Genomic DNA, 22,851 nt, shown 5'->3' on the forward strand with positions numbered 1-22,851 from the left:
TTTTCCATCATACGGTGCAAGAAAGGCCACTCGACCCTATCATAAGCCTTGGAAATATCCAACTTAAGATAAGCTATTCCTTCCTTTCCTTGGGTCTTATAGTGAAGATAATGGTTAAGCTCAAAAGGCAACAACATGTTGTCTGAAATGAGACGGTCCGGGATAAAAGCACTTTGAGCCTTTTAGATAATAACATTCATAATTCTTTTCAACATGTTAGTTAGAGTTTTTGAAACAATCTTGTAAATGATATTGCATAAAGAAATGGGGCGGAGATCAAAAGGGAATGATAATAACCAGTGGGATGACAGTTGCATCATTATTTTCCGTCGGGTTTCTCACTTCCAAGTTCCATACAAAAGAACTACTTTCTCTAGTTCATTCAAGTCTAAAAGAGCATCACAAAATTTATCTATGTATCTGATTCGTCCACAATAAAAGCAAAAAGTGAGAAGACATTCATATTTGTATTGCACCCATGAGAATTCCCCTCAACCTTACTGATTTTAATTTTTCATTTTAATGGTTATGTAACATCAATAGTTACTCGAATTCTCATATAACTGTGTCGCACACCATTGAAGTTGTTGGTGTCCGACTCAACGAACTTGCCTAGAAAATTTACAATGTGAACAACAACTTTCTCAGACATGAAACTATAGGAAAAATCATGAATCTGGATCCAGAACTCCGACTTCACCAAAATAATATCCTTTGGATTCTACTTTGAATAAAAAACAGTTGTAATAAGTAGGTGTTGCTCAAAGGTCCAATGACCCCTTTTAATCACACGATCTCTCTCCAAAGGGTGGAAGAAGTCATATTAAAACAAGTTAGGATCCAACTCCGTAATACACAAGTGTTAGGCATGAAATTGACTAAGTTTAACAAATAATTTATAAGGGAATTCGGGTATTTTTATATTATTTTGTAAGGAATAAGAGCTAATTAATGTCATTGTGCAGATAAGCAAAGAAAAATGTTAAACTCGCTGGAAACAGCTTGTTTCGCTAATGCCAATGAGGAGTGGAGCTTTACTTGTATCCAGCGGTCAAACGCCGGATTATCCAATAACGGACAGCGACAGATCGTTGGTGGCAGTGGCAGGAAAGTGGCAGTGGCAGGTGAAAGTGTGTGGCGATGGGATTGCCAAAAGAAGCAAGATGATTTGAAGTCTCACCCCCTTGAGTGTTCAAGGGTTAATCTAAAGTTAATCTTTTTAGTTTATTTTAATTGTAGTAGGTAGTTGACTTAGTTTGTAGAAAAGGGTACGAAAGTTGTACCGATTTTTGTGTGGTCTCTGACTTTTCCCTTTAAATAGGAAAAGCATAGAAGGATTAGGGATCAGATTAATTTCTGAGTTTTGTCTTTTAGAAGTAGAAAAGAAGGAAGAAGAGAGCTCCCATGGAGTCTCAAGCTGTATCAGGAATCCTCTTCTGCTCACTGCTGGATATGAGTGAATAGACATTTTGAACGGGCACGGCATGGCCGGCCCGGTGATGTAAGCTTTACAACGTTTTTATGAATATTTAGTGTTTTGCCAATGTTGTGGTCAATGAGGATTTAACTTTCTTGCTCAAGCATGTATGTATGTGTTAGATGAATGTTAGGACACTGCTTTCATCTTCACCGATATCTCTATTGATCTCTCAACTTCGAAACTGACAAGTTAGAAGGTTGTGTCAAGGGTTTTCTCATCTAGAAATGCAGTTTTGCTCTTAATGCTAGAAAGAACGCATCTTTAGGACGCTAAATGTGTTAGTAATTCTTAGGAGTTTGAGAACACACGACAGTTGACTCATACTCACTTCAAAACTGATACTTTGACTTCATTGGCATTGTCTTTTATTCATGGAATGTTGTAAGACGTAGCACACCGTGTTCGGTTATGTCAAGCCTGTTCTATTCCCTAAAATCTTTACAAAGTACCTCATTTCATTGTTTTATCATTCTGCCTGAGTCATTAAACAACCAATATTGAACAATCAATCATAAAGGAAGACACTGTTGTATCACACACTGTTTAGCAACGATTTCCGATATTAATTTGAATCACAATCCCTGTGGAGACGATACTCACTTATCACTTTATTACTTGTATCTAGTGCACTTGCTAGAGTCTCATTTGAGGACAACAAGTTTTTGACGCCGTTGCCGGGGATTGAGAGCAACAAATTTATAGCTGAAATTTCTGTAAAATAGGGTGTTTTTAATCTGTGTGTTAAGGCGTGCAGGAACAAAGAAGTCATTTTCCGTTTATGCGTAGAGCTGCACCTCCTGTTTTTCCTATCGATCTCGAATTAGAGAGAACGTGTAGACGAAACAGAGCGGGAGCTCGACGTGCTAGACAGAGAGAAAGGCAAAGAGAGAGAAGAATGGCTGGAAGGGAAGGACCAGAACAGCAAGTTCCACCAAACTAAGAAGAGGAAGGAGAAAATAATAACCCTCCTGTTATGAGAATCAGAAACTACTCTAGGCCAACTACCGAGGGACACTCATCGTGTATCATGTTGCCCAACGAGGGAAACAACATGTTCGAAGTAAAAGGGTCCATAATACAAATGATCCAAGCCTCGGTGCAATTTAATGGGTTTCAATCTGAAGATCCTAATGGGCATCTTCAAGAATTCATCACCTTGTGCAACACATTCAGGTCGAACAGAGGTGTCTCTGATGACGTGATCAGATTGAAGCTGTTTCCTTTTTCACTAAGGGATAAAGCAAAAACATGGCTGTGAAATTTACAGCCTGGAACGATCACGAGTTGGGAAGAGATGGCAAGAGCTTTTCTGATGAAGTATTTTCCGCCTCGACAAGCCATCAAGCTATGAAATGAAGTGTCACGCTTCATACAAGACGAGGATGAGTCGTTGGCGGAAGCATGGGAAAGATACAAGGAGCTGCTCAGAAGGGTGCCAAATCATGGTATCCCTATGTGGATGCAAATGCAGAATTTTTACAATGGCGCGACCAACGTTTACAAAATCCAGATCGAATCTATCGCGAATGGTAACCCAGAAGATCTAGAGCCACAAGCTTTATATGACCTAATAGAGAAAGTGGTCAGCACGAGTTACAACTGGCATTCGTCAAGAAGTGAAGGAAAAAGGACAGGAAACGAGGATGTCGTGTCAAAACTCACAAGCCAAGTAGAACAGCTTACTCGACAGCTGGGAAAGATAAATGTCTCGTCCATTCACAATGAACCGCCATTCAGTGAACCACCATTCAATGACAGTTGTAGTTTTTGCGGAGGAACTCATTTCAATATCAACTGTCCTGGAGTTAAGCAAGGAACAGGCACACGGGCTGAATGCGACTACGCAGGGTACAATCAGAGGAATCAGCCCAACCGTTATTCTAACACCTACAACTCGGAAACCAGGAACCATCCAAATTTTGGATGGACCGGTCAACCAGACCAGCAGGGACCACCATAATATCAAGATCAGCCAAGGTATCAACAACAGCAAGGAGGACATTACCAAAGACAACCTCAGCAGCATTATAAGCAACCTGTGCCACAAAAGGAAGAAGTCGAACCAGATATGAAAACAATGATGATGCAATTCATGAAACAGACGCAGGCATCGATCAAGAATCTGGAAACCCAAGTCCACCAGATCGCCGCGTCCACATCAAAAGGAAAGGGGATAATGCCGAGCAATACTGAGCCAAATCCTAAAGGCGACGTCATGGCAATCACCTTAAGGTCTAGTAAGGAAACTCAACCAGTAGTTTTATCTAACAAGGATGCTGCGCGTGCAGGAACATCCCAAGAAGCTGAAGAGGAACTGGAACAATATGTTCCTGGTAATGAAGAAACGAGGAAGGCTAACCAAGCAAGTAAGCCAGATCAAGAGGAGCCAAGAGCATGTAAACCACCACAGCCGTATGTGCCACATGTGCCATATCCAACGCGGCTAATCAACAAGAAGTTGGAGGAGCAGAATTCTAAAGTGTTGGACACTTTGAGGAAACTGCATATCAACATACCTTTTGTCGAAGCACTAGCGCAGATGCCAACATATGCAAAGTTTCTCAAAGATGTCCTATCGAACAAGAAGAAACTGGAGAACATTTCCATGATACAACTCAACAGAGACTGTTCGTCCATACTCCAAAACAAGCAGCAGCTTCCAAAGAAGCTAAAAGATCTAGGGAGTTTTTCGATTCCTTGTTCAATTGGAAAGCTGACTATTGAAAATGCACTTTGCGACCTAGGAGCTAGCATAAACCTAATGTCGTATTCTGTATATGCATAACTCGGGTTAGGAGAACCACAACCCACTCGTATGTCAATTCAATTAGCTGATCGTTCTGTATGCTATCCTAGGGGAGTAGTGGAAGACGTGTTAGTCCAAGTAGGAAAATTCATTTTGCCCGTTGATTTTATTATAATGGACATTGATGAAGATATGCATGTCCTTATTATCATAGGTAGACCATTTCTAGCGACAGGAAAAGCATTGATAGATGTAGGAGAGGGAAAGTTATTCTTAAGGATAAATGGTGAGGAAGTCATATTTAAAATGAATGAAGCAATGAGGCGTGCGAATAATAATGATGACACATGCTGTTTCTTAGATGATTTTCAGAGTCTTACTACTTTGCAGGAACAGGACACATTAGAAACTTTATTGGGGAGAGAGGTGAACATATGCGAGGGAACAGGCTGTTCCATTGAAAGCAACTTTCTGACACCTCCGTCAGACCCTGCTATTCCAACTCATCAAGAACCACCAGAGGTACCAACTGTGCCTGTGTCTAAGCCAGAATTGAAGCCGTTTCCTGAACATCTCGAGTACGCTTTCCTTGAACCACCCAGCGGAAGTCCTGTCATCATATCATCAAAATTAACTCCTGACCAAAAGGCGCAACTAATGGCGGTCTTGCGAAGAAACAAGAGTGCAATAGCATGGAAAATAGATGACATCAAAGGAATTAGCCCCGCAGTCTGTGTTCATAGAATCTTGATGGAAAAGGACCACAAACCAACTGTTCAGCCGCAACGAAGGCTCAATCCCCACATGAAGGAGGTTGTGAGAAAGGAGGTGATCAAGCTTCTCGATGTTGGCATTATCTACCCAATATCTGATAGTGTGTGGACAAGCCCTGTTCACGTTGTGCCAAAGAAAGGAGGAACAACCGTAGTCCTAAATGAGAAGGACGAGCTAGTACCCATAAGAACAATAACAGGGTGGAGAGTTTGTGTCGACTACAGAAAGCTTAATGAAGCCATAAGGAAGGACCATTTCCCCTTGATGTTACAAAGACTAGCGGGCTACGCATTCTATTGTTTTCTTGATGGGTATTCAGGATATAACCAAATCGCAATTCATTGCGACGATCAGGAGAAGACCATGTTCACATGTCCGTATAGGACTTATGCTTACAGAAGGATGCCTTTCGGACTGTGCAACGCTCCTGCCACTTTTCAGAGATGTATGATGTCTATTTTTCATGACATGGTGGAACGGACTGTGGAAATATTTATGGATGACTTCTCGGTCTATGGAAGCTCATTTGATAGCTGTCTGAACAACCTTGAAGCGGTGCTCGCGCGATGCAAGGAGACTAACTTAGTCTTGAACTGGGAAAGTGCCATTTCATGGTCACTGGAGGAATTGTCCTAGGGCATAAAATTTCTGAGAAAGGAATGGAAGTGGACAAGGCAAAAGTGGAAGTAATCGAGAAGCTGGCTGTGCCTACAAACGTCAAAGATGTGAGAAGTTTTTTGGGGCACGCAGGGTTTTATCGCCGGTTTATAAAAGATTTTTCAAAGATTGCACTCCCATTGTCAGCCCTACTCCATAAGGAAGCCGAGTTCTCTTTCAATGCAGACTGTTTGAAGGCCTTTGAGCTCTTGAAGACTAAGCTGATCAACTCACCTATACTGGCAGGACCAGATTGGGAGCAACCTTTTGAAATGATGTACGACGCAAGCGACACTTGTGTGGGAGCTGTTCTTAGACAGAGGATTGAGAAGAAGTTTCGACCTATCTACTATGCCAGCAAGACATTGAACGAGGCCCAGCAAAACTATACAACTACCGAGAAGGAACTTCTGGCGGTTGTGTATGCTTTTGAAAAATTCGGGCCCTACTTGGTCTTATCCAGGGTGATTGTTCACACAGATCACGCAGCGTTGCGATACTTGTTCGTGAAAAAGGATGCTAAGCCAAGGTTGATCCGATGATTGCTATTACTTCAGGAGTTCGATTTGGAAATTAAGGATAAAAAGGGAACGGAGAATGTTGCAGCATATCATTTGTCAAGAATAGATCACAAAGGCAGGTTGGAACAAGCAGAAATCGTTGAAAGGTTTCCTGACGAGCATCTATATACGGCACAGTCTGCGCCATGGTTCGCCGATATAGCCAATTACCTTGCAACTTCGCTCAAACCACACAACCTATCCACGAATCAAAAAAGGAAGTTTTTCTCCGAAATCAAATATTACTTTTGGGATGACCCTTACCTTTTCAGGTTGTACGTGGACCAAATCATTCGAAGATGCATATCGCAAGAAGAAGGACAGGATGTTCTAAGCCACTGTCATAACCGTGAAGCCGAAGGACACCACAGTGCAAGCCGTACCGCGGCAAAGGTTCTCCAATCAGGTTTTTTCTGGCCCACTCTTTTTAAGGATGCTAATGCATTCGTTGGGACTTGTAATGAGTGTCAACGAACTGGGAACATTTCGGCTCGGAATGCTATGCCCCTAAACAACATAGTTGTGTGCGAAATTTTTGACATCTGGGCATAGATTTTATGGGACCATTCCCAACTTCCCAAGGGAATAAATACATCTTAGTGGCTGTGGATTATGTGAGCAAGTGGGTCGAAGCAATAGCTAGTCCCACTAATGACGCTCGTGTGGTAGTCAAATTTCTGAAAAGATTGTTTGCCAGATTCGGGGTCCCGCGAGCGATCATCATTGATCAAGGGACCCACTTCTGTAATGCAAAATTTGAAAAATTAATGGGAAAACTTGGAGTCTCACACAGGGTTGCCACACCATACCATCCACAAACCAGTGGACAGGTGGAGATCTCCAATAGAGAAATAAAAAGAATCTTAGAGAAAACTGTTGGCAACTCTCGGAAGGATTGGGCAAACAAGCTCGATGATGCTCTATGGGCATATCGTACCGCTTATAAAACACCGATTGGAATGTCTCCGTTTCGGTTGTTATACGGGAAATCTTATCACTTGCCGGTGGAAATGAAACACCGCGCATTTTGGGCGTTAACATTTTTAAATTTTGAGACGCAGGCTGTTGGTGAACAGAGAAGTTTACAACTGAACGAAATGGAGGAATTCAGACTGTTCTCATACGAAAATGCGGTGAATTACAAAGCCAGGACCAAGCAGTGGCACGACAAAAAGCTCATGAACAAGGAGTTCCATGAGGGACAAAACGTCCTTCTGTACAATTCACGATTGAGGCTATTTCCAGGAAAGCTCAAGTCAAGATGGTCAGGACCATTCATTGTAAACCGTGTATTTGCACATGGAGCTGTTGAAATTTTCAAATATGGGGGTGATCCTTTTAAGGTGAACGGGCAAAGATTAAAACCATATTTAGAGAATGATCACACAAGGAAGATCGATACTGTTCACTTCCAGGATCCCCCAAGTCAGTAAAAGTACATGAACAGGGTGTTCGCTACAAACACCAATTGTAGCATAAGTAACTTTGCATGTGATTGATTTTTTTTTTTACTTTTATTTATTGTAATTTTGTGTCAAAATTGGTTGAATTGTGTTTCTTGTTGATTATCTTCTGGTCAGGCACAATTGTAAAACCAAATACCCATTTAAATAGGTGTGGTAGTACAATTGTACCTGGCTAGTGGGGAATGGTTTTATCAAGGAAAATAGGTCGGTAGGTGGAAACGTCCACTCCTATACACATAGGCACTCTTACCGCCTATTTTCTCCTCGATAAGATTGAACGGTTAGGGGGCAATAAATTCTCAATTCAAATCGAGACCGTTCATTGCCCCTCGTTCTAATTCGAAAATACGCGCCTTTCCGCCAATCTGTCCAGGTGGCAGGATCAGATTCGACCTCTTAATGACGGATTGGCGAAAAGACGTCTCTTCTCCCCTACTTAAAGAAGGTTTATCTCATATCAGTTCGTCATTCACCATATTTCTTTTCTTTAAGATTTCTTTTCGCACGGCCAGTTCATGATCTGTGCCCTATACCACTGGAAAACCCTACTTAAACTGGACAGCGAAATGAGAACCCGAGGCTCGGGCAAAAACGTGCAAATAGAGGGATCTTCCAAGAAAGAAAAATCAAAAGCAAAAATGGCGGATCCAAGCACTGTGGCTTTTGTCCCTGATGAGAAGCTGGTCAAGAAGATCTCCCAGTTCAAAGACGCAACTGTACAAGCGTACTACGATGAGCTAACAAAACTTCAGTTCGGACCCATCCGAATAGTTTGCTAGGAAACCCTAAAGCGGGTAAGGCTCGAAGATCGGGTTCGCACTCTCATGAAGGCAGGACACTTTGAATGCTTCTTTGAGATGACGGAACCTGCTTATCGGGAACTAACCCTCGAGTTCTTGGCCACTTTTAAGCACAATGTGGAGATAACCGATCCTGATGAAGAGGGAAAGTTTAGCTTCAGACTCATGGGTCACTCCCAGAGGCCTTCGCTTAACTTGTTTAACCAGATGTTAGGTGCTGCAGATGATGACGACCTAGAATCCGAGAGCTATAAAGAGGCATTCACCACAACGCCTGATGTTTTCGACCCTGCGTCTTTCTGGGAATCACTTTCCGGCCAGAAATATTACGACGGTAGTTCGTCCAAGGCGTCCAATATCGATGATTATGCTGTTCGGTATCTGCACAAATTGATCTCCGGGACAATCTTCGCCCAGGAAAACCAAGCCACCATGCCACATGCAGATCTTACCGCGTTGTGAAGTATGGCAGTTGGTCCAAGAATGAATTTGGGATTCTGGTTCGGAGAGTACATCAACGCGTTTTGCAAGAAAAATTCGTCGATCATCTGTTGTGGGAGCATAGTCACCAGAATTGCGGAGTCGATCGGGGTCTTTAAACCAGAAGACCGAGCTCGTCTCACAATTGTGAGTCACCCAGACCCCATTGATCTCAAGAGCCTCCAAAAGATGTTATTCGGAAAAATTGTGAACGGGAAGTGGGTCTGGATGTCTGACTTAGTTACGTCTCGGCAGACAGAGAGCCGAAAAAGGAAAAGCGAGCCTAATATATCAGTTTCGTCAGATTCCGAGCAAGTCGAGAAGCCGAAGGACTTGGAATTTTACAAGAAATGTGCAAAGCTGACCTGCGAAGATGTCATGGATCGATTCAACGCCCTGTTTACCCAGAATATGGCAAACCACGAGATGATATTCGCCATGGAGCAAAAGTATGCATCGCAACAAGGCGAGATCGATGTGCTCAAGAGCCTCTGCATTGAGGAACATGCTAAGAAAAGTCCCTCTGGTTTCTCTGTGAAGAGTCCGGTAAGACAAGTGCCCGAAACACCTGCCAGTGCTAATGTTAAGGCTAACGCTGCTGCCTCCTCGAAAGAGGAGGGTATTCCCGCCCCTGTGGATAGAGAGGTTAACTCCTCTCTTTCCCATCACGCCTGATCTGTCCCAATATTCGCTGTCCTAGCATCTGGTAACCTCTAACACCCTTACTCTATCATGTTTTGGTCTGCCTATTTTGTTGTCACCTTATCTACAATCTGCTTCCATGCTTAATAACATTGAGGACAATGTTTTGTTTTCTTTTAGGGGTGGGGATTGTGTGCATCACAATTTATGCGGAAATAACATGATAAATGTTGTTAATCGGTTTGTTTAAATTAGTGATTTGATGTAGAACAAATACCCTTGAGAATTGTTGTGAATATCCTTGGTAATTATTGTTTGTTTCCATTGTTTTCTCTCCGCTTGTGTATGTTCCATCTAGGGAATTGTTTGGTGTTATGTAGGAATCGAAGAGCAGACTGTGCATGCTATTGGTGTTATGTTGTGTTACTTGCTTGTTTGCACTTCGTGTTCCTTAATTCAGGAAGTTCCAACAATTTTTAAATTTTTAATTCCTCTGTCAAAATTAGTAATCATGGCCTTACTGCATTTTCCCCAAAAATAGTGAGAACTTGAGCCTTATAATGCATCTATAGTATGCATTGAATTTTTATGAGTGGGTCAGCACTCACTATCTTTAGGGAGAATTTGCCTTGGTGCCCTGTTGAAACGGTGATTGGTTCTGAATTTCATAGGAGGAAAAAGGCATTTAGTTATTCCCTCTGCTACACAAAAGGCACATGTGCTATGCACCCCAATTATTAGGATAACCAAGTCGAGCCATGACCTGCTCTTTCTGAAAAACCACGAATGATAGCCCTCTCCCTTCACTTATAACTCTAAAATACCCCGAGTTCTGTCTTATGCTTCGAATAAGCCAATTGTTTAAAATAAAAATCATGTGCTTAAGTTATGCGAATATAAGCAATTGAGCAAACATTGCTTAAAGAAAAGATTGAAAGAACTGGGGAAGATAATGTGGGGAGGAAGGAACCTTTATTAATATTCAAAAGAGTACTGGGTTATGAGTGAACAGGTTGTGTGGATAAAGTGTGTGTAAACAGCAATCATTATAGGCTGCGTATGTTAAATAAAATGCAAAAAGATAGAATTCATACACTGAAATAGCTTTTCCCTGTCAAACCAGAGCCTAAGCCTAACATTACAACCTTCGTAAAGTCCTTTGGACTATGTCTGGAGGAACTTTGACCCATAGATTCGGGACCAATAGGCAAACTCGCACCCTAAGGGTGTGGTGTCTGAGCTGGGGAGTGAAATCGCATTTGTTTTTCCTATGGCAAGTAGATGCCATGCGAGAGTGAGTGAATTATTCCATTCCTTAGTGAGGTATGTCTGGCAGTTGGTAACTCTTTGTGAAAGAGGAAGTCTAAATTTTAAGATTTGAGGAATTTCTTGAGCATAAAGGACACAATTTTTAAAACAAGCTTTTACTCTTCGATGAAACCTTAGCATGCATATGTTCATTTCCTAATTGTGCCAAGCGTTCTGTGTTTCTGTACTCCTCGTTTTCATTCATTAAACTAATTTCATTCCTAATTCTTTTTCTGATTCCTTCTTACAATTTGTTGCTTGAGGACAAGCAAAGGTTCGATTTGGGGGTATTTGTTAGGCATGAAATTGACTAAGTTTAACAAATAATTTATAAGGGAATTCGGGTATTTTTATATCATTTTGTAAGGAATAAGAGCTAATTAATGTCCTTGTGCAGATAAGCAAAGAAAAATGCTAAACTCGCTGGAAACAGCTTGTTTCGCTAATGCCAATGAGGAGTGGAGCTTTACTTGTATCCAGCGGTCAAACGCCGGATTATCCAATGACGGACAGCGACAGATCGTTGGTGGCAGTGGCAGGAAAGTGACAGTGGCAGGTGAAAGTGTGTGGCGATGGGATTGCCAAAAGAAGCAAAATGATTTGAAGTCTCACCCCCTTGAGTGTTCAAGGGTTAATCTAAAGTTAATCTTTTTAGTTTATTTTAATTGTAGTAGGTAGTTGACTTAGTTTGTAGAAAAGGGTACGAAAGTTGTACCGATTTTTGTGTGGTCTCTGACTTTTCCCTTTAAATAGGAAAAGCAGAGAAGGATTGGGGATCAGATTAATTTCTGAGTTTTGTCTTTTAGAAGTAGAAAAGAAGGAAGAAGAGAGCTCCCATGGAGTCTCAAGCTGTATCAGAAATCCTCTTCTGCTCACTGCTGGATATGAGTGAGTAGACATTTTGAACGGGCACGGCATGGACGTCCCGGTGATGTAAGATTTACAACGTTTTTATGAATATTTAGTGTTTTGCCAATGTTGTGGTCAATGAGGATTTAACTTTCTTGCTCAAGCATGTATGTATGTGTTAGATGAATGTTAGGACACTGCTTTCATCTTCACCAATATCTCTATTGATCTCTCAACTTCGAAGCTGACAAGTTAGAAGGTTGTGTCAAGGGTTTTCTCATCTAGAAATGCAGTTTTGCTCTTAATGCTAGAAAGAACGCATCTTTAGGACGCTAAATGTGTTAGTAATTCTTAGGAGTTTGAGAACACACGACAGTTGACTCATACTCACTTCAAAACTGATACTTTGACTTCATTGGCATTGTCTTTTATTCATGGAATGTTGTAAGACGTAGCACACCGTGTTCGGTTATGTCAAGCCTGTTCTATTCCCTAAAATCTTTACAAAGTACCTCATTTCATTGTTTTATCATTCTGCCTGAGTCATTAAACAACCAATATTGAACAATCAATCATAAAGGAAGACACTGTTGTATCACACACTGTTTAGCAACGATTTCCGATATTGATTTGAATCACAATCCCTGTGGAGACGATACTCACTTATCACTTTATTACTTGTATCTAGTGCACTTGCTAGAGTCTCATTTGAGGACAACAACAAGCCTCTTGAAGAAGATCTTTGTTGGTTTACGATTAAAACCTCCATTTATCGCTTTCAATCTGTATCAGTTGGTATTAGAGCCAATCGTTTCCTGACCCGAAACTTCTTTTGGCAATGGTTCAACCCCGACAACCGCAAGATTCCATGGAAACCAGTGACCGGAGATATGAGGAGCTGAGAGAGCACCTCGCGGAACAAATCCAGGCCAGCCTTGAGCGGCAGAAACAAAACGACCAACGATTCCAGGAGCTAACCGCTTCCCTGGAAAACCTCAGATTAGAGATCCGTGCAGTGGTCAGACCAGCCGCCGGGGAGTCCGACCAGAGAAGGGAAGGAGTCCTTGAACCACGACCCCAAAGGCAACCCACGCCACCTCGACTGCCATTGACAAATGTCCAACTTTCACCATCCAGGTAACTTCTATATTTAAGGCTATAAATAGTTGTTCATTCAATGTTAGAACGGTTAGACAGAAGCAGAATAATTATTACGTCTATTGACTTTAGTATCATAGTGCTTGTGGGAAGAACACCCTTTCCACACTGTGACATGTACATCTGTCGAGGAAGATCGAAAAACATCAATAGTGCATCTTGGACTCTCAGAATCATCTGAATGTCAATCTTTTCCTAGATGTTGGTTCACAATCCCCCCCCCCCAGTAGTGCAAAGTTTTGGACCTCCGATTTAGTGAGTTGAAATCTGGCGTATAGTCTCAAGAACTCATCAGTATACTCATGGACACTCCATGCTCCTTACAAACACTATTGATAGGACTAGAATATGTATTGCTCGTAATTCGATGGTGAAAACCTTTTTTCTCCGCATGACTCTCATCCATTGCCAAGATTTGATTAGATTCCTTCCACACCTTCTTCAGTCTTAGATGCATTAATCCCACTAAACGGAAGCTCCTACTTCATTCGGCAAGTTACCAACTTCACCTTTCTACGTTCTAGTACGTTCTAGTACTTTCAGATACTTGTAGAATCTCTCTACCTCCAATAGCCAATATAAAAGGCCCTCAATGTCTATATCTCTCTTAAATGTTAGAAAATACACTTTAAGTATAAAGTTCTCATCTCCGTTTTGCATGGTCCATTGGTTGGTTCGGAATCCACCTTTAAGAAAACCTTTGCATTTATGACCTCTCTAATTTTGGAGTAGTCATGATCAATTCTATTCGTATGGACAAAATTATTCCTTTCTGGATCAAAATTACCCATTTCATAATCAAAGTCACCCATTTAATTGTATACCTCCTCATTCACGCTATATTTGATGTCAAATAAGTAAGGATTATGGTGTATTACCTCACGATGCTTGTGGTATTTAGGATCCTCTAGAAAAGTCTTGTGCTTGTTGGGATGGCTAGACATTTCCTGCTATGTTCACATGATTCACGACTGAGAGTCAGTTCTATTGAATCACTTCTAGTAGCTATTTTCTTGAGGTAGTAATGTTATCCTTTATGATATCTCTAGTATCGTAGGATTCAAAACGAGCTTATTGAATTAGATATTCCATCTGTCTTCTAGTGCTTGCATTTGTTTTGAGGTTACCATTGGTTGAACCATAGCTTCAAAGAGGTTTTTGGTTAGGAAACAGTGAGGCTCTAATACCACTTGATACAGAGCGAGAGTGGACTGAAAGAAATAAGTATGGAGATTTTGACTATAAATCAACAAAGATGGTTTCTTAAGCTTAACTTGAAAGGATTTGTTATAATCCCCAAGGATAAAGAAAAACAAGTCTTCACTAGGATTTCCCAGGAAGAGTTCCAGATACGCTTTGTTTTCAATGAGAGTTTACGTTAACAAGATGAGGGTATGACTTGTCATGGTCTTTTCCTCTTTGATTCGATTCTAGAGGCGGAACGGAAGTCTTTCCACTCATTTCGTCGAACCTTACCTAGATTAAGCAATTTTAGATCTAACCTGCATCAAAAAGGCTCTGAGACTGCTACTTAGCCAGGCTACGAGATTGATTCTCTTATGATAGAAATAGGGTAAAGATCACGCAGCCTTTTCCATCGTCTTTCGCTGAGCCTGGTGTGAACGTATTCCTGCTATTCCTAAACCTAGAAGGTCCGGGCTGATTAAAGAATTCTTTCGACTTAACTGCTAAGCTAATGGTTCTGTCAACATTTAAGAGATAATATCTTGATTGATAATAAAATTGAAAGTAACAATATATCTTTATGATTCGTTAGATACATATTTATTAAGCTAAAATTAATAGAAATCCTAAAAGTATCTACTGAGAATCACAAATCATATTCTCAAAGAAATAATTACAACAGATTTCTCGCACAAAAAAGGTAACAAGGATATGAGACCGAATCTTTATTTCTTGAATGGATATCCGCTTTAAGATATTACTATTAAAATATAAAATATTAATAAGAGATACTTTAAATAAATAAATATAGATAGTAATTTTTTCAAATCAAATAAATACAAAAAGTTATTTTCACTAAAAATTTCAAAATGGAATAGAGTTATTGGTGAAAAATTCTAAATAACTATTTTTTTCATAGAAAAAATCTAAATAACTATTTTTTTCATAGAAAAAATCTAAACAAATACTATCTTTTCATTTTTTTTCAAAGTAAAAAGCTAAAAATTTCTTCGGTAACTAAAACCAATCAGCCTCTTAAGCTAGTAATCTCGTGTTTGTGTTTTAATATACGCAACTAACTTTAAATGGGGTCTAATGAATGTCGAACAGATATCAAATAAAGGTTAAGAATACTTAGAAGGAAAAAAACTATACTATAATTTGAAATATACTCCAAAATTGGAAATTATCATATTTTTTTAATAAAAAGATAGTATCTTTCCTCCCTTATTAATAATTTGTTAAAAAACGGTATTAAATTAAAGAAGTTCTTCGGTAACAAATTATATTGATGTTTTCTAAAGTTCAACAAATTATCTCTTGTTCTGCATCGGATGAAAGTCACACATATTTTTATAAACTTTTTATAATAATAATTAGGCCTAATACATTACCAGCTTCCCGAACTTATCTATAAAAATAGACTGACTCCCTAAACTTTGCAAGTATCTCACCAGCTCCTTAAACTTGATTATTTCGTATCAAGGACTCTCTAAACTTGTTCATAAAAGTAGATTAGCTCCCTGCACTTTATAAGTGTCTCATCAACTCCCTAAACTTGCTTATTCTGTAACAACTAAATATAAAAACATATTAAACCCAAATTCTAAAAATACCTCGGCATCTATTCGAGAGGTAATTTTTTCTCTTCTCTTACCTTTCAACCTATTATAAGAGTTAGTGTTGCAGGTTTGAGAGATCGAATAGATGAAAATTGAGAGTTAATATTATGATTTTTTTATTTAGTTGTACCAAGTTTAGGAAGTTGGTGAGACACTTATAAAATTCAGGAGTTAATCTACTTTTATGGACAACTTCATGGAGTTTGTGATACGAAATAATCAAGTTTAAGGAGCCGGTGAGACACTTGTAAAATTTAAAAAGTCAATATACTTTTATAGACAAGTTCAGGGAGCTGGTGATGTATTAGGCCTAATAATTATTATTATTCACATATGCTCACATGTATTTAGTTTGTTGCTGATCAGTGATAACACGACGCATAATCGAAGTGCACATAACGAGATTCATAACTGTGTAACATTGACCCAACTTATAAACGTTAGAATTATAATCGTACTATTTATAACGTTAAGGGTAAACTTAGAGGGTGTTTGGTTGCTCATTTTCATGCTCTTGTTTACCTTTTCGTTTCAAAATGGAGAGTTTTAAGTGCTTGGTTAGTGACCTCCCGTTTGTTTTACACTTGAAAAGTAGCATTTACAAAAGTATCATTGCTTTTTGGAAAACAGTTTTTTCCAACAGCAATAACAAATAATATGTAATCCAAACGGGCCTTTAATCTTGATTATGACGTTAGAGGTATTTTTATGCCTTTATTTCTAAATTATATTAGGGTAATTAATTTATTAGTCCCTATATTTTGACAAAACACACTGTTTAGTCCCTGTATTTTCAAAAACACACGGTAAAGTCCTTAACCTTTTTTCTCAGTGAACTATTTAGTCATTCCGTCTGTTTGTTAGATTTTTTACCGTTTATGAATTCGGAAATGATTAAATTACCTTTTACTATTTATTAGTCAAAAGCAATTCACCCCTCTATGTATTTCTCTCACAACTCGCGCTCACAAAAAATGGAGAAAGGATTGAATCCCTAACTCATAATTGAATCACTCATGCTCACTCTTCCTGTTTGAATTGAAGGTAGAAATCGACTCAAATCTCTCTCGCTTACTCTTCCTGTTAGAATTGAATGTGGAAATCCTTTTACTGCAATGGTGAGTTTAATTTCCTTCATATTCTCAACTCATGTTTATTGCCAACTGCTTTAGTGATGACGAAAGATGTTTCTGCTAATTCAAATTGACTAACAGAATCTTCATAAGAGTCTAACGGCATGACTAAACAGTTCACCGAGAAAAACGTTAGGGACTAAACGGTTCATTGAGAAAAATGTTAGAAACCTTACCGTATGTTTTTGAAATGACAGAAACCAAACAATGTCGATTAATAAATTAATTACCCATTATATTATTATATTAAACAAATAAGATGACATTTCAAAACAAACACATTAAACAAATGGTCATATAAAAAGAACCCCCATATTTTCATGTCCAACTCAATCCCCCCTGTTTCTTCCCTGTAATTCTTCCCCCAAACTCCAAAACAACCCCAACTCTTACAAATTCCTCCAATTCTCATTCAATACAGGTAAAAGTCAGTTCATCTTCAACATTTCTCGTGACATTAAAACCCCCTTTTCAATACCCATTTCCCCACTGGCTCTTCTTCAAAGGTATCTAATTTTTTTTCACTTTTCCCCCAAAAAGTTTCAATCTTTATCAGTTCTCTGATTTGGGGGTTTCTCCTTTTCTTCAAATTAAGCTCTGGAAATGGCGGATAATCCTATGTTGGTAAGTAAATTCAAGCTTTTTCAGTTTCTGGGTTTTGTAAATTTTAAAATTTCTCAAAAATTGAATCTTTTTTATTAGGAATTGGAAGAAAATTTCTTGAAGAAATCTGAGAACTTTGTGATTGATATGGAAAGCTTCCATGGAAATAAAGAAATCAACAACAACCCAAATTCCAGAATTACAGTGAGTTTATTTTTCAATTTTTTTAATTTTTTTTTGGGTTTGAATTTGTTTATTTTCTCGAGAAAACAAATTTTTTTTTTTCAGACAGAGACAGATAAGACTTTAACTAACCACTTTACAACCGAATGTCTTCACTTCTCTGTATTTTTTTGAATTAATTAATGTTTTTATGGATAAAAAGTTGCAGAGGAGTCTTTCCAGAAAAGGGTCTGCTCGCGGTGGCGGTGGAGGCGGCGGCGGAGGTGGAGGCGACACCACAGTCTCTGCTTCTTCTTCTTCACCAAGAGGTAATATTTTTTATTTAAAAAGCTGTGATTTTTATTATTTTTATTGTGGATGAATGTTCTGAGAAATGAGAGGGAGATAAAAAAAAATATAAAGTTTGTATATTTAATTGTTGATTTTGTTTTTATTTTTGTGGACTTTCAAATTTGGGAATTTGTATCATAAAAGGAGAGAGAGGGAAAAAATAAAATAAAATTAGATGCTAGCAAACAATGGTGGGAATAAATTAGGAAAAATACCACTAGGAGGCTACTGAATTTTTTTATTATTAGGGATAATTTTTAAAACCATCTCTGTATTTTCGTTGATTTACAGATCGGTATCTATGTTTTTTTGAATTACAAAAAGAAGACTGCGATCCTCGTCGGTTTACAAAACCAAATACTTTTAGGTTTACACCGACCGTTGATAATTTAAATAGAAAATTTTAAGAATTAATGATATTTTATCAACTTTAATTCTTTAACTTTGTAGTTTTGAGGTTATTTAAGTATTGTTTTGGTTATTAAATATTATTTTGGTTAGAAAAGTGAAAATTAATGTTTATAGTGTTAAAACTTTAAAAACAATGGTTTTGGAAAATAAAAAAAACATTGATTTTATGGTAAATATTTAATTTTTAGAATTTTTTTATTTTGAAGTTATCTACGATAAATTGGCAATGTCAATGTCAGTGTACAAGTTTTTGGTTTTGCAAACGGACGAAAATCTTTAATCCTCTTTTAAAAAAAATTATAATTGTTTGCAAATTAGTAAAAACACGTAAATTATTTTTTAAATTATCTTTTATTATTATTATTATTCATTATTTTATTGATAATTTTTTTATTGTTAAACCAAACTTTAAATTTCCATAAGATTGATTTTGTTTTGGGTTTTGAGACATATTTAAAACCTTATTCATGTTATATCATAATATAGATAAATTTTAAAAATCTTAAATTTTAAAAACGCACATAATATATTCAATTTTTTTTATATAAAAATAATATATTCAAAGTTAAGAACTATTATGATAAACATAAACTCAATGTCTCCTATATAATTGAAGGAGAGATTTTCATCAAAAAATGAAAAAAAAAAAAAAAACTGAAGGAGGGACGATTGCATTAAACTGAAAATTCAGGGGTTCAATCAAGAAAAATCGAAAGATTAGGGGCTTGAAGAAGTTTTTTTCCAATTAAGAAAGCCCATTTCTTGAGATTTGCCACGTATTGAAGTTGGGTCCAAAATAAAATATTTTCTTATTTTTGCCACTTTCTGGAAGGTCCTGCCAAATTGTCTTCTGACACCTCATTTCTGTTCCCTCCTACTACTATTATTTTTTATTTTTAATTCCGTTTCCGTTAAAGTTTGTTTTATTTTATTTTTAAAATCACCCAAAACTCATTTGTTTAAATATTTATATTTTTATTGTATAGTTCAAATTTCAAAACAAAAATACTATAAAAGTACTAAATTTGATAATGGCATTACACCCATTTGGGTTCTAAAACTAAAGCCATTTAGGGACTTAAATATCAAAATCATCAATCAGGTCTCTGAACTAAGCAAAAATCATCAATTGAATCCTTATCATATCTTAAAATCAGAAACTGTGACTATTTGATATAGACTCTTGTGTTGGTTCAAAGTGGGTTTGGGAAAGAGAGTCTGAAAATGTTTAACCGAATGGGGATTCAATTGATAATTTTTAGTTAGTTCAGGAGCCTGATTGGTAATTTTGATAGTTTAAGGTCCTAATTGACTTTAAAACCTTAGTTTAAAGAGCCAAATGGATAATATGCCATTCAAAAAAATTCATCACTTGTTAGTAGCTCAATTTTACCAATTTTCTAATAAATATTAACCAATTCCAATTCAATTTTCTAATTTTTATTCAGTTCGGTAATCTTTACCCGACAATTAAAAAAAAATAGAATTGAGCTAAAACAAAACCGATAAAGATAAAATCCATTCTAAAAAACTTTTAAGATATAATATAAAAATGATAATCTTGTTAAACGAATTACATCAGTTGAGTTGTCTCTGTAAATCACGTTATCGTTACATAAACTAATAATTATAGTCCAAATTTATGGGTCAACAATGGAATCTATGGAATTGGTAGGCATTACTTAAATTAAGATGCTAGCTAGTACAAATAAAATAGAATAATCATCCATTTTGTTGGTTGTACTTTAATTGGAAGCATGTGCAATGTAACATTATTTGAATATATGATGGTGATATATATACTTAGTTATTACCTTTTTTTCACAACATACTTTCTATTTTTTCATACTATGATTCAATTTGTAGGGTCTAGCATGCCCGAAAAGGCATCGTTGGTGGCCGCGGTCCCGACCGATCATTCCACCAACCCACAAGTTCATCATCAAATCACCATTAACACAACTACAAGCAACTCGAATGCCTCGACGGAAGGCAGATTTGCCCTCCGGAGAAACAGTTTCAAGCGACCGCCTTTTTCCTGGGCCATCGATCCTAAACGGGTCCTTTTCTTTTTCGCTACATTGTAAGTTTCGCACACCGTAAAGCTACAATAAAAAATATCATGGCGTAAATAGTTTAGGGTAAATAATTTATTAGTCCCCGCCTTTTCACCTAATACATTGTTTAGTCCCTTTATTTTGAAAAACGCATCATAAGGTCCCTATCTTTTGTCAATATTAACCATTTGGTAATTCTGTCTAATTTTTTTAGATTTTTAACCGTTATATTTGGCATAAATAGACAGACAGAAAATAACAGAGTAACATGTTCATTTTGTATTGTACTATGACTGTCCGGAAAGCTAAGATATGTTCGGTTAAAAATCTAAAAAAAAATAGATAGAAGGACCAAAGAGTTAATATTGACAAAAAATAGAGACCTTATAATGTGTTTTTCAAAATAGGGAACTAAACAGTGTGTTAAGTAAAAAAGAATGGACTAATAAATTATTTACCCAATAGTTTATTAGTTCCTACATTTTACCTAACATATTGTATTGTCCTCGTATTTTCATAATACACTGTTTAGTCATTAACTTTTCTTCTATTCAATAGTTTAGTCCCTCAAATATTTGAATTACTAAACAGTTTAGTCCCTCTATAAGAGACCAAACTGCTAAATAAAACAAAAGTTGAAGGACTAAACAGTGTATTATTAGGATATGATGACTAAACAATGCGTTTGGTAAAAATGCAGTGACTAATAAATTATTTACCCTATATCATACGATATTCTAAAATGTATAAATTGCGTGACAGATCAAGCATGGGAACATTACTGCTGATATACTTCACGCTTTCGATTGGGAAGTTCGGGGAAGATGATAACGGCCTTGGTTAGTACTGGGAATATAATTGAAGAACATGGATTATTCTTGGGAACAGAATGTAAAAACCCTAAACCGTAAACTCTAAAGAGCAAAGATTGGAAAAGGTTAAAGACAAGAAGAGAATAGATAAGGACAAAGAAAAGGAATCTTCTTTGTATGAAAAGAAGAGGGGAAAAGTTAATGGTTTAGTGAGAGGGATAGATGGTCCTTAGTGTTGTCTTTTATTACACATTTTCTTATTTTAACATCTCTCTACCTTAGTCATACTTCTTCTTTTCCAATCCCATTTAGATCAGATTCTTTCTTTCGTGTATATGTCTTTCTATGTGCTTGAAACAAAAATTGAAAGAAATGAAATGCTATAAACATGAGATTTTTTACGTGTCTGTTTGATTCAACTGTTGATGTTTTTTTATCTGCATAACCCATTTTCTTAAAAAAAACTATCTGTAGTTATTTCTCAGAAAAATATATATTCTTCTTACTCAGGAAAAAAAGTGTGATCATGACCGTGACTAACACTAGGAAATGAATGAGAAATTCTTCTTACCCCAAAAAAAATACGTGGTGATTGTGACTGGCACTAGAAAATGAATGAGAAATTCTTCTAACCCAAAAAAATACGTAGTGATCGTGACTGACACTAGGGAATGGATAACTTTAGAATTTGTGGTCAACCTAATAAACAAACATACATGATAACATAATAGGGGTAAATCATAATTTTAGCTCTATTATTATTGAAAAAAAAAACGAATTAGGACTAACGTATGAAATCATTTCGTGCTGGGTTTGATATTATATAGACGGAGCAATTTCAAACTTAACAAACAAAACCTATTTCTCTTCAACTCTTAGCCACCTACGTATTACATTGACTCTTATTGTTATCACGCATTGATGATGTTACACTGTGGAAGTCAATTGATAATTAGATATATATAAAAAAAAAGAGCCAACATGACACATAGATAACCAAAAGTTAACGGAAAATGGGTTTGTGTCGTTAATTTGGCTTGGAACTACTTCATCTATACCGCGTTAGATCTAACATTAAATGATTTTGTATATAGGTTTTGGTCTGTTCTTTCTAAATAAGTATTTTAACCCAATATTATAAATTATACATATTTAACCAACATTGTTTATCATGTCATCAAGTCTACATACCACATCATCAAAATCAATATTTCATTATGCCAGTCAGAAAAACATAATCAATGTGTCAGATTATCAAAGTCAACTTGTCACGTCATCAAAAACTAACATCATTAGTCTTTTTTTTCTAACTTTATAAAACACGCATTTTTTTTTACAAAAAGAAAAAAAGTACTACATTTCTATATTTACAAATCAATAAAACGACAACATATTTTTCCTATAAAATATAAAGAGTAGACATCATGCATCAAAGTTCCAAAAAGATGATCACTCAGCCCATAAAACATATAGGCCCAACACATATATAGATAGGCTAACCCATGAAACACTTTATCCAAATCAGGATGGATCAGGTTCGACCGGGTCCAAGGGTTTTTGCAAAATATATACTTAACCCAATCTTTATATATATA

The 22,851-nt window shown here is 37.1% G+C and overlaps 1 protein-coding gene across 3 annotated transcripts; it reads left to right on the forward strand.

Moving 5' to 3' along the window:
• Positions 1 to 17,150: 17,150 nt before the first annotated feature.
• Positions 17,151 to 21,661, forward strand: LOC136233990 (uncharacterized). 3 transcript variants are annotated; one of them, XM_066023734.1, is made up of 6 exons: positions 17,151 to 17,366; positions 17,456 to 17,484; positions 17,563 to 17,667; positions 17,849 to 17,954; positions 20,254 to 20,470; positions 21,207 to 21,661. In XM_066023734.1, exons 2-6 carry the CDS (start codon positions 17,464 to 17,466, stop codon positions 21,286 to 21,288), a joined length of 531 nt encoding a protein of 176 aa, XP_065879806.1. In that variant the 5' UTR covers positions 17,151 to 17,366; positions 17,456 to 17,463; the 3' UTR covers positions 21,289 to 21,661. The 3 variants fall into 3 exon arrangements, with proteins under 3 accessions (XP_065879806.1, XP_065879807.1, XP_065879805.1); XM_066023735.1 differs by having other exon boundaries at positions 17,151 to 17,484; positions 17,855 to 17,954; XM_066023733.1 differs by having other exon boundaries at positions 17,152 to 17,484.
• The last annotated feature ends 1,190 nt before the right edge of the window (positions 21,662 to 22,851 follow it).

The sequence above is a fragment of the Euphorbia lathyris genome, chromosome 6 (assembly GCF_963576675.1).
Source record: "Euphorbia lathyris chromosome 6, ddEupLath1.1, whole genome shotgun sequence".
In the NCBI taxonomy this organism is placed as follows: domain Eukaryota; kingdom Viridiplantae; phylum Streptophyta; class Magnoliopsida; order Malpighiales; family Euphorbiaceae; genus Euphorbia; species Euphorbia lathyris.

Bases quoted from the DNA above. Each gene is read 5' to 3' on its own strand.
- LOC136233990 (XM_066023734.1), top strand. From the start codon at position 17,464: ATGGCGGATAATCCTATGTTG. The intron at 17,668-17,848 runs GTGAGTTTATTT...ATGGATAAAAAG, and splicing joins ACCCAAATTCCAGAATTACA to TTGCAGAGGAGTCTTTCCAG. The intron at 20,471-21,206 runs GTAAGTTTCGCA...ATTGCGTGACAG, and splicing joins CTTTTCTTTTTCGCTACATT to ATCAAGCATGGGAACATTAC.